General features: G+C 39.7%; 1 protein-coding gene across 3 annotated transcripts in view; it reads left to right on the top strand.

The window, feature by feature from the left end:
- Positions 1-7773, top strand: part of clstn3 (calsyntenin 3) — a 30135-nt gene extending 22362 nt beyond the window's left edge. For all 3 annotated transcript variants that reach the window (XM_085291737.1, XM_085291736.1, XM_085291735.1), the window contains 6 exons: positions 2224-2450; positions 2581-2742; positions 3216-3361; positions 4147-4282; positions 5416-5600; positions 5759-7773. In XM_085291737.1, coding sequence (XP_085147863.1) covers positions 2224-2450; positions 2581-2742; positions 3216-3361; positions 4147-4282; positions 5416-5600; positions 5759-5908 — 1006 coding nt within the window. In that variant the 3' untranslated portion in view covers positions 5909-7773. The remainder of the gene's footprint in view (positions 1-2223; positions 2451-2580; positions 2743-3215; positions 3362-4146; positions 4283-5415; positions 5601-5758) is intronic.
- The last annotated feature ends 5015 nt before the right edge of the window (positions 7774-12788 follow it).

Below are 12788 nucleotides of genomic sequence, written 5' to 3'. Positions count from 1 at the left end.
GTAAAAAAAAAAAAGATCTTGGTGTTATAGTGACACTTTATGCAAAGGAAAAAAAAATACTTATTTTAGTTAAATTTGTGTAATTATAAAGCTAATTCTTAGCTACAATTATCGCAGGGCGCAAAGAGCTTGTTGTTTATTTCTCTAGAGGTGTGTGAGAGAACTACTGCATGAGTGAAGTGAAAGAATACTCTGTACAATGTCTGATAAATTGTCTTAACTCCTGCTACTAGAGTCTGCATCAGTAGTGTCCCAAACCCTTGGGACCTCGACTATTTTTTGTGAATTTCACTTTTAAAAAAACATCCCCTGATCAGTAAGAAGTCCACAACTGTATGGTCAAAAGAAACAACTATGGCCTGAAAAAAAAAAAACAGGACACAGTGACATATTTAAAAATGACAGCAAAACTCAGACTTCTTACTTCTGCCCCATTAAACTGTACTGAATGGCTCAGTCGCACGGCTCAGTTGCAACTAGGAAACGTAAGTAGTTTCTTACTGCATTGAATGTTTTTGCTAGAAACCAACTGGTTGCCCATAGAGTGAACATGCAGTCTCCTTTAGTCAGAGGGAAATGGTACAGGTTGCCTTCATGGAGGCAACCTGAGTCAGAAGGTTTGCAGTCTAATTTATAAAAGCAGATGAGCAAAACTTGTTAATGACACTTTTCTTTTCAACAGAGGATTCGATTGAACTGGTTGTATTCTAATAACATTTGTCTAAAAATAAGGAGAAATTTCTGACTTTTTGTTTCAAATCTGAGGTTCCTGCTGGACTCTGAATAAAAGGCGTTACTTTGAGTTTCTGTGTATTTCAATTGCAGATTTCCTATTAAAAGAGAGTTTGTCCTTCCCCCTGTCACCAAGTGCTTCCTCATTGTTGGTGTTTTCTGTGTATTACTGTAAGGCCTTTATCTTGAGGCAACTGTTATGATTTGGCAAGATATGAATATTATATTACAAAAAGATTACATTTCAGATCACATCCAGTTGAGAATTCATGGCAGACTCACTCTGTCTTATTGCTGGTTTGTTGCAATTTGGACACACCAAAGTTTCTTTGAATACAGCAACTGACTGCACGTGGTCACAGATCTGTTCCCCATCTTCAAAGAAACTATTTCAGTGCCAGCGAGAGTTCGATGTACACATTCACAATAGTTGTGGCCATGCTGCAGTCTCCAGTCACTGTTTCTCCTACAGTGACTGCAACATTAGGGAATAAACTACATCATTTTGACATGAGGTAGGCCTCAGTCGCACAGGTCTAGAGGGATGGTCGTTTACCCTCTGGCAACCATAGATCATAGGCAAAAGTCTGTATTTCCCAGCTGGTTTATGGTTGTTTCTACTTCAAAGAGGGTGATGAGCTAAAAACCTCCTTTTGAGGTCTTTGGTCACTAGCAGATAGTCCCAATCGTGTGAACAATGCCAACTTGTCTGTAAAAACTCACAAGCACCACTGAAACTTGACAGTGTGACACAATCCAAGAACAGAGCATGTTCAGCTTCAAGTAAAAGTTGTTGTGCCATTCCCCTGCGAATGGTGGTTTCGAGGGGTTGCCAACCGGCCTCTCAGCCTTTGTGACTGAGACCTTTGTAATTACTGATGTTAGTGGACTGAAAAGTCTCAGCTGCATCTCTGCATGATTTAATTTAACTAAAAAGAAGCAAAGTCATGTTACACACAAATTTGAATCACAGCCTCTTCACTGAATGTTCAACAGCCTGAAGACTTCTAAAAAAAACGAGGCACACTTAATAACTGATGGAGGTTTAATGTCAGTAAAGGAACCTTGACTCTCCACCTGAACTATTGGCAGTCAAGGTGCCTTGTGGGTAATGTAGGCATTGTGTTATGTAGCGCTGAAAGAAATTGTGGAATAAAAAAACAAAAATATATCTGGATCTGATGCATCTGTTTAGATATTTTTTTAAAAAGTGTTGATTGTCAGTCTGACAGTGTTATCCAGGGAGTACTCCATAACCAGTGACCTGTGAGGATGATGGGCAGGAATGTGTGAATCAAATCTCACTGAAATACAAAATATCTGCCACATGGTGACACAAAATGTGAGAAGATATCATCAAACTTAAGATTCATCCTCTGTAAACCAGGCCACTACCTGCAGAGATATTTGAGTCTGGACCAAAGCAGTGGAAGTTTATTTAGCATACACCAACGACATTACCTCCCTCTTACCCTTCTGACTTCCTGACAGATGTTTCAACGAGGAGAGCTGCCTGTCCCTGAAGCAGCTTGAAGGATACTTGGTGGTTCTTCAGCCTGACGCTCCTCAGATCTCTCTGTCTGGGGTTGGGCCGCATCTGGCCCGTCCAGCTCCTGAGTTCGAAGGTCCCCGCGGCGTCCCTCTCTTCCCCGAACTCCGGATCGTCTGTTCCCTGTCTCATGCTGTCAACACAGCTGCACAAGGGATGGAAGGTGGAGGTGAGTCACCCGTCGTCTCTAGTCTGATTTAAGGAGATTTAACAGCAGATTCTGTAGTCTGCACACATTTCTGTCTGAAAAGCGTTAATTGTGTCATTATTTGAGTTTGACCTCCAACATTGTCTGCTAGCTCTGATGTCCGATGCTGTCGCTCACACTTTGGATGGCTGTGAGGTCCAACCACTGGGGGAGGAGCTAAATCCAGAGAGAGAGGAGCTTCTGGTAGACATGGATGTTGTGCGAGAGAGAGGACTAGAAATCATCAATACTACTGCTTATATTGCCATCACAGGTACAGCTGTGCATACACCTCTGTTTTTAACCAGACCTGCTTTGATTAGGTATGAAAAGTTAGGCAGACTTAGGGCCATAAAACCATAATTTATTAGATAATTTGAATTTAGTTGTTCCCATGTCTCTGTTTTAATGTTCCTCATATTAGCATTTCACAGTTCAAACTTAACCTTCTTATTGGTATAACTTGGTTTATGTCACAGGAAAGGAAAACACGTCATAGCATTGTGATTCAAATATTGCTAAGTCTTGATTGGTGCCAATCCTTATAATAAAAAACCCTCATTATAATTAATATATTAGGTTGCCATGAAGTTTAAAACAAAAGCTAACCATCTGATAAGAGAGAGCGACTAATCAGTCACTCCTTTTTAATCTCCTCCTGTTATTTCTCCTTTGTCTCTGCATTGACTTCTTGTCTTTATTTCTGTGCTGTCCTTTTTCCTTTGTTTGTGTTTTGCACCTCCACAGGTGCTGAATCTATCTCTGTGTATGAGGACGTCCTTCGCTCTGTCCGCTACCGACTGGCTAAAGGCTCAGCTCGCTTTGAGAGACGATTCCGCCTGTCCTGTTCTGAGATGAATGGCAGATACACCAGCAACGAGCTGACTCTGGAGGTGAAGATAACCATCAGCCAGTCACATTAGTCTTTGTAGCTGTCAGAGATGACAATGCCAAAGACTGATGGTCACGTAACATCTGAAATGACATAAAAAGCTTGTCTGTATCATTACATGCACACACCGTTGTAATTCAGGTTAGACCTACATTCTTACAGTTTAAATGAGCCACCACCAACAGCCATATTTGCTGTGGAGAAGCAGGGACTTGCATGATTTTGCCTGTAAGGCAGCATTAGGAGACGTGTGCTCACAATTTGGTGCCAGATGGCTGGATGGCAAAGGACAACATTACTGTTTTTTCCTTCCGGGTGGACGTGTACCAGTAGCTCTGATATCAAATGAAAACTGTGGATAAGGAGTTACTGCTGACCATTCTCCACTGACTTCTAGTATCAACGAGGCATTTTCTCCCAGAGAACTGACACTTATGGTTGTGTAGGAAAACTCCAGCAGATCAACAGTTTTTGTAATACTCGTCTGTTGGGCACCAACATCCATGACAAATTCAAAATCACTTCATCTTTCTTCCCCATTTTGATGCTCGGTTTGAACTTCAGCAGGTCGTCTTGAGCATGTTTGCGTACCCAAATGAGTTGCTGCCACGTGATTGGCTGAATACGTATTTTATTTAACAAGCAGTTTATCAGGTGTAGCTAACAACACCCGAGTGTATGTTCCAATGATAACTGCAATTGGAGATGTTGTGAGGGAGCAACGCAGTTTAACCACACAGCCAGTGAAGTCATTCTTTCTTCTTCTCTGTTTTTAATTCTCTGTAGGTGAACTTCCTCCACTCTTTGGACAGTCTGTACCACCCATCCCACCTGCTCGCTTCCCAGCAGCAGTTCCTCCATCCGTCCCACCATGCTGGAGAGTTGAGTGGACACACCCTACCTAATCCGCATCGCAACTCAGGTGACATTTCTGGGGTTTTTTTTTAATAGCACCTTTTTCAGATGTCTTAAAATCTTTCAGCATGAAAGATAAAATAATGTTGAATACCAAAACATATAAGTAATTAAAACTAAAGTAAATATAAATTGGACTTAAAAACAGCCCAGTGGGTACTTTTTCCAATATTTCTTTTAAAGGTGACTAAGATCTACAAAGATGTTACAATTTAATAAAAAACAATGGCAAAAACACTTCCTACCTTAATTAAAGTCACAGACACTAAATCACACTGGTGATAAAATACTGCAGTAGTTTTTGAAAGTCTGTCCAAACACGCAGACCTCTGAATGTAATCACCAGGATTTAATCTATATGATGAAAGAGCCTTTGGATTTGGTTACAGATATAATGTGTAACCTAATCCAGTGTCAAACATCTGGCCTGGGTGCAAATTTGGCACCGTTTCACGTATTTTGCACCAGGAGCATTTTGTTCCAAGTTGTTAAGGATTGAGCAAGTCGTGAGAGTGGGTTAAAGTGCTGTTTTATCCATTCAAAGGTCTGAATCATCATGGCTTTTGTAGACGTCTTACTGACACAAAGGCTTTTATGTGATTTGCCACAGCAGGATTTCTTTCTACAATGACAGTAGACTGAACGTGAAAAAAATTGAGACATCTTTGACTTTTTCTTTTTTTTTTAAAACACCTCGGGCTATTCGTCATCTATTTTGTAAATGAATGTTTCGTTGTAGGGTGTTATGTAATGGTTTTACTGCTCCAGCCCTCTTGAGATCAAATTAGCCTGTGTTTGAACCATAATCTAAAATGACTGTACGGCACCTGTATAGTTTTAACGTTTAGCAAACAAACTTAATTTTATGACTATGAACAAAATTAGGTTGTACATATGGAAGTGAGCATTTAAGGCAGGAGGACAGCACACATACACATGACTCAGAATTGAACTACAGTGCTCCCCATGTACCCCATCCATCGCATGTTTTAATAATTCTGAAGAACAACAGCCACACGAGGCATTGGGTGCCCAGGTAGTTGTGATCAGTTAATTGCTGTGGGACTTTGTTGTTTCAAAGGGTGATAATTGGAAAATTGTGGTGTGATTCTTTAATCTGATTGCTCTATTTTATTCCAGTGGTCCCAGGAGCAGCCACCGTCATCATAATGGTGTGCGTAGGTTTCCTGGTTGTGATGGTGATCCTGGGAGTTTTCCGAATCCGCTCAATCCATCGCCGTGGTGAAGGAGCCAGAGGCGGGGCTAAGGAGGGCAGCAGTCAATGGGACGACTCTGCGCTCACCATCATCGTAAACCCAATGGAGGTAATAAAGATGTTTGATTTTCATTCTTTGTCTTATGTTGCCAAAAGTGTTTGCTCGTCTGCCTTCACACGCGTGAACTTTTCAGAGTATTCCCTCCAAAAAAAACAATAATTATTGATGTGATCACACTTCTTCATCCACTTCTTTTTTCCCCCCAGTCCTACGAGTCTCGTATGGGCATCTCTGCCGACACGGAGGGCGAGGGGGAGGAGGATGAGGAGGTAGCAGAGTCGCCTGACGACGCGAGCGATGACCAGCGAATCATCATCAAGAAGGAGGGCAGAGACGGCAACGCCCGTCGCTACTGAGCCACATGTATCTCTGCACCCGTTCTCATGGAAACCACAACCCAGCTCACCAGTCACACACTCCAACACTTTTAATATCAACGAACGACTAGTATAAGGAATGTAAGCTTACAAACACGACGCACAATGCAGTCACCGTAATACTCCTGACACCCAACGCCATATGTGACCTACAGCCGACAACAGGCTGCCTCCACCTAAATGTTCAGTGGCACAATGTATACAGCTAATGTAATTTAACCACCTGATTAAACCCCACCAAATTTGTATGTGGTGCACCAGTGCTAAATCACAAAATGGTCATGTGTCTGTATAGTGTAATACTGGTTGAATAAGACTGTTTTGTTTAAAAAAAAGAAAAAAGAAAAAGTAATAATAAGATTGTATTCTATCTTTTGTCTTTGAACACAGAATGAAATCTTTACAAAATGGAAACAGGGACAATTTGTTGCAACATGTAGGCCTCGAGTAGATCTGTAGACACAAGCCTCGATCCTGACACATCTGTTCATTAGACTAACCCGAGAAGTCTGCACAAGCTCTTTTCTCGCTCTTTGCATCCTCTCCTGACGCATTCCTCGGCCAAGTCCAAACACAGAGTAAAGACAGTGGGGTCAGACATCACGGGGTCACGTATTCATGATAAGCTTGCAGGTGTTTTGCTTTTGTTTCTGTGAGAACACTTTATGTTTTATTAGGAACTTATTTAGCGTCCACTTCATCCTTAACCCAAGCTGGCACTTCTGCAGCGCTCCAAGAAGGCAGACTGAGAGCCGCTCGGTGTGGTTTCTACTTCAAAATCGAGTCTTCGTAAAGTTTCAGCTCGTGACACAAAATGACAAAACATCACCTCGTACAATAAAGCTGGTGTAACCTGACCTCTGAGCCCCCCCTCCCACACACACACACACAGTGACCGCTGCAATGCCTCTAAATGACTCTGACTGCACTGTTTGACTCACTGCACACTGCTCTTACAGTAACTGCAAGACGCCACATGCACACACAAACAGAAACACGCAGACACACTCCATAACGCTACCCGTGCTGTTTCCAGAATGTCCGCTCAGCTTGGGCAGTTTTGATTGTATTGATTGTAATGAATTTTCTGTACATACGATGATGACTATTATGATATTATTGTTATTACTATTATTATTGCAGCCACTCTTCTCTTTATCTGCACATTTGGAGAGAAAGCTGATCATCATTTACTTTTCCCCATTTGAGTAATCACCCTTAACAGCATCGAAAAACAGTATAATAATAATAATAATAATAGTAGTAGTGATAAGGATGATAATCCCTGGCTTGATGAGTGTCTATTAATTTGTGTGTAATATTGTTGTAATTTAAGAACTTGTCGATATCACAGAAAAAGGAGGGCACATTGTTGTGATACCAAGAAGCGTCTCACTCATTTCATCTCGCGCACTTCTTGCCGATTATTTTTCACATTTCAAAATATTTCTTTATTATTTCTTTTTGAATTTGATTTCCACCACATCCGGTATTTTCGGTTTAATGAATGTACAACCGTGTGCTACTCCTCACCTTTCCCTACCCCACCGCCTTTTCCCTTCACCTCTCCCTCACTGTCCCTCTGTGTCTCTTGCTGTCCGTCTGTGTAGCCTATCAATGTGCAGTGCTAACGCTGTCAGTAAATAAAAGCCTGTTGTTTTTGAGTGTGATGTTAAGAAGGAATAAACATTGCATTGATTAAGAAATTATATTATTACTATGTTACTATTCAAACATTACCTGTAATTATTGATACAATGACAACATGGAATATCCTGACTAATTGTTATTGAGAACTGTCGGAAAACATTGCGAAATTCATAATAAAAACACTATATGACGTCTCCATGAGAGGGTTTTCTTGGAAATAACAATATTGTAAGTATGACTTTGCACATGAAATTTAACCCTGAAGATTGAATCTTATATTACAGATTATGATATGATTATAAAATCTATTGTAGAACATCAGCATAACTTCGTGCTGAAAATTGGGGGGATCAAGATCTCTGTCTAAATAAATAAATAAATAAATCTGGGTAAATTCCCATATGATTAAACATGCAACTATTTTGCTGGTATTAACCGAATTGAGTAAAGAAAATCAACAGCCTATTTATGCAAGATAATTTATAATTTTATTGGGGTTTTTTTTTGGTTGGGTCTGATTATCGGGGGGGGGGTCATAACCCCCCTCACCCAACCGCCCCCAACATGTCTGGCTGGATAACCACAAGGTTGTGTGATGAGCCCTTTCCTCTACTCCCTCTTCACCCATGACTGCAGACCTGCCGATGGTTCTAACACCATCATTAAGTTTGCAGATGACACCACGGTGATTGGCCTCATCAATGACAACGATGAGGCCGCCTACAGGGAGGAGGTGGATTGTCTGGCTGAGTGGTACAACACAAACAACCTGCTGCTTAACACTGAGAAGACCAAGGAGCTCATCGTGGACTACAGGAGGAATGCTGACCCACATCCACCCATCCACATTAAGGGGACGGCTGTGGAGCGTGTGAGCAGCTTCAAGTTCCTGGGAGTCCACATCTCCGAGGATCTCACCTGGACGACCAACTGCTCCAAGCTGGTTAAGAAGGCTCACCAGCGCCTCTTCTTCTTGAGGACTCTGAGGAAGAACCACCTGTCCTCAGACATCCTAGTGAACTTCTATCACTGCACCATCGAGAGCATCCTGACCAACTGTATAACAGTCTGGTACGGGAACTGCTCTGCCTCGGACCGGAAGGCGTTGCAGAGGGTCGTGAAAACTGCCCAGCGCATCGCCGGAGCACCACTTCCTGCCATAAAAGACATCTACAGGAAGCGGTGTCTGAAAAGGGCTGGGAAAATCATCAAAGACCCCAGTCACCCATCACATGGACTCTTCACCCTCCTGCCCTCTGGGAGGCGCTACAGGAGCCTCCGGACTAAGACCACCAGGTACCGGAACAGCTTCTTCCCCACAGCTGTCAGACTCCTGAACTCTGCCTCCTGACATCTGACTCACATTAAACACATGGACTGGACATACACACACCCACAACCACCTACACACACCCACAACCACCTACACACAACTGTACCCTCAAACACACAATAATATGGACTGAACCACCACTCACAACCACTAGCACTTTATATAGCCTCTGTAGAAATTATCCACATATCTCACTTATCTTAACTGCACTACTGTATAGCTCTGTGTAAATAATCATTCTGTTCAATACGATAATTTTTAATTCTACAGCTGTTTATAACCTGCATAGTTCACATTTCTGTATAACTATATATCTCATATTTCTGTATAGTTTTTCATATTTATATCCTGTACATAGTTTATACTCACTACAGCCTGTACATTCTTATAGTTATAGCATATTCATAACATACCTCGATACCATGTACATTATAACATACCATAATAGACCCATTTCTGTAATATACTTACATATCTATATTATTGCTAATATATATTTGTAATATATCTGTATCGTGGCTAAAGCACTTCTGGATGGATGCAAACTGCATTTCGTTGCCTTGTACCTGTGACATGTGCAATGACAATAAAGTTGAATTCTATTCTATTCTAACCCCCCTGGAAATTACGCCCCTGGCAGAGAAACACTGGGGAACTAGAACTAATATTACTAATAATAAAGACAAGACTACAAATCTGACAGTCAACACCAGAAAAACCATTAAGTCATAACAAAGACCAAACAGTCAATACTAGAATATCTTATGAAGTATCCAGATGTTTGAAGAAGAAAGCAAAAGCTATAACCATAAAACAAACAAACAACAACAAAAGTAGCTCACGCAATAATTTACCGGTTACAAAAAAGAATCAAAATGAAACAGGAAGGTCAGTAGAAAGTTTCATCAGTGGAATAACAAAAGATTTTAGTGCTGGAAAAATATAGAAAATCATTCATGCAGCAATTCTAGACAACAGCTAACAAATAAATAGACATACTTTAAAAAAAGGTAACTCGAGTAGAGAACTACTTAGAGAAATAACAATTTTGGAAGTTTAGTTAAAGGTTTACATGAAAAATTCAAACACATGATAAAATAGTCAAAAATTCTAAAAATCTGAGCACGTTTTGGATATTTCAAAACATTGGTTATGGTTAAAAGAAAGAACACCCTCTTTCAGTTCTAAGGCGTTATATCAGAACATAAAAAATAATGTAGTCCTTAGCAGTTCTTAAAACGAGGTAAAAACAAACTCAGATGAATAAAAACCCGCCACGTGTCATTATTTAACAAAAACTAAACAGTTGAGGCTTGTAGGCATTCATTTATGCACAGCTCTCTTAAGGTCTCAGCACAGTATTTCAATCAGGTTGAGCTCTGGACTTTGACTGGACCATTGCAACACAGTGACTCTTTGCTTTTTTAAGCCACAGTGTTGTAGATTCCCTGCTGTTCTTTGGACAATTGTCCTGTTACGTGACTCAGTTTATAAAAAGCTCTAGCTGTCAAGAACATGACCTCACATTGGATTCTCTTTTATATCTAAAAGAGTTCATGGTCAGCTCAAAGACTTAAAGGTGCCCCGGTCCTGTGCCGGCAAAACAAGCCCCAATCATCACCGCTTCACTGCTGTGTTTGGTAGTTGATATGCGGTGTTTGTGCTGATAATGCTGTATTTGTTCTCCACTTTGGTGTTGTCTCTCCAAAGCACAATGTTCCAAAAGCTTTGTGGTTTGTTCAGATGTGGCTTTGCAAACAATAGCCATGCTGCCATATTCTTTTTAGAGAAAATAAATGTTCTCCTGGCAACCCTTCTGAACAAACCATACTTGTTCTGTCTTTTTCTAACTATACTGTCATGAACTTTAACATTCAACATGCTAAAAGAGGCCTGCAGAGTCTGAGGTGTAGATTTTGGGCACTTTGCAGTTTATCTGAGCATTTTCTGAGTTTTCCACTTGTAAATAATCATTCGATGGGCAACAACAACTGCTTCTCTAAGATCACTGCTAAAATCTTTCCTTCTTGACACCGTGTTAACGCACACAGACCAGTACACTGCCATAACTTTTATAGAGGTCCTTTTGGGCCTTTTGTTTGATTAATTGATCATCAGCAGACATCAAACTGAATAATTGGCTGCTCCTGGCTGCTACTTACCCTCTTAATTACCATGTACTCAGTGGGTGTGCTTATTTTTTCACACATTGCTTCTTCTTTTTAGCTTAACATGTGTTAAATAAAAAATAAAAGAATTCAGGAACTGTAATAAGCATGATAAGCCAAGGATTATCATAATTATTCTGAACCCAAATGAAAATTTTTTCACTTTGAAACATGTGGAAGACCTGAACTTGGCTGTTTGTGTTAGTACCATGTGGTAAACCTGCCACAGCGTGATGTGAGGATTATTTTCCTTATTAGCTTGGCACAAGCATCAGTTACATATCAACCTTTGTTACAGTACGGCAGCAGATTTCTGTCCTCTGTGGCTGCTTCTACTTAAATAAATGACAGTAAAATGAAAGAGAAAGCATTCCGATCCTTTTTTAAGCAAAATGATCAGTTCAGCAACACTAAATTTACATTAAATGTCCTATAATTCAAAATTATCTGATCATGTAAAACTAACATGTACTTAAAGTGTGACACACAATCTATAGCTCAAAGATTTATATAACTAGGCATTACATTGTGTGTTTTTCTATATAGGTATGCTTTTACACTATTGGCGACGTGTTTGGGATCAGTGCTGAAAAATGAACATATTGCAATTCATGTTTTCCAGATGGCCCCTATGCCTTTCTATGTTCATAATTCCATAAATTTGGACAAGATCCCCAACACCACTGGCTAAAATGCAGCCCTAATGCAGCCCTTTGCTGGATTTTTTCCCTAATTTGTAAGGACATTAATTTCAGATACTCTTCATCTACTGAACTATACTTTTTTAATTTGTTTTTTAAGGACACACTGCACACCATGCTGAGATATACCAGGTTTCGACTCCCAGTGCATTTTCACAGTAATGCATACACAAATCCAGAGTATTTGTGCTAGCATTTAGCAAAATAAGCATTTCTCAACTGATTAGAAGATTTTCTTTAAAAAGTATTATATGTAGTCGCAAATGCTGTTAAAAGCACTTTTTTGATTCTGTAAAAATACAGATTTATAGAATAGAATAGAATAGAATAGAATAGAATTCAACTTTATTGTCATTACACATGCACAGGTACAGGGCAACGAAATGCAGTTTGCATCCATCCAGAAGTGCTTAGTGATATAGATATATTACAATATATATTAGCAATAATATAGATATGTAAGTATATTACAGAAATGGGTCTATTATGTTATAATGTACACGGTATGAAGTATGTTGTGAATATTCTATAACTATAAGTATGTACAGGCTGTAGTGAGTACAAGCTATGTACAGGATATGGACAGGATATAAATATGAAAAACTATACAGAATATGAAATAAATAACTTTATGTCTGTCAAATTGTGTTATCTTTGGCATTATTCAGATTCAAGTAAAGAAATAAGAATAAATGATGTGGTTTTATGATAAACTGCTAGTAACAAACTCTATAAAGATAAAACACCTTTAGGTTTTTTGGCTAAATTGTCTTTTATATGCAGACACAACCTTGTTAGGTGTCGTTTTTATGCTTACATTATTCATATGTCAGTGTTTAGTGGCTAAAACGTAGAAACGTTCCTCTGAAAGGGTTTGGTATAAGAACAGGGCTGAAAATGACCTTTTTTTTAAAGAGAAAAAGTGAAAATCTCTAAAAGCGTGGAGAACTATTTCTCAAAACTACTATCAAAGACAGAAATCAGGTTCTTTGGAAGTAAAATATAAA

Source organism: Mchenga conophoros, linkage group LG11 (assembly GCF_057382185.1).
Source record: "Mchenga conophoros isolate Kocher_MC1m ecotype Shallow Benthic linkage group LG11, M_conophoros_male_GT1.1, whole genome shotgun sequence".
Lineage (NCBI taxonomy): Eukaryota > Metazoa > Chordata > Actinopteri > Cichliformes > Cichlidae > Mchenga > Mchenga conophoros.
The sequence above is the reverse complement of the archived record's forward strand: the minus strand, read 5'-3'. Positions and strand labels throughout refer to the sequence as shown.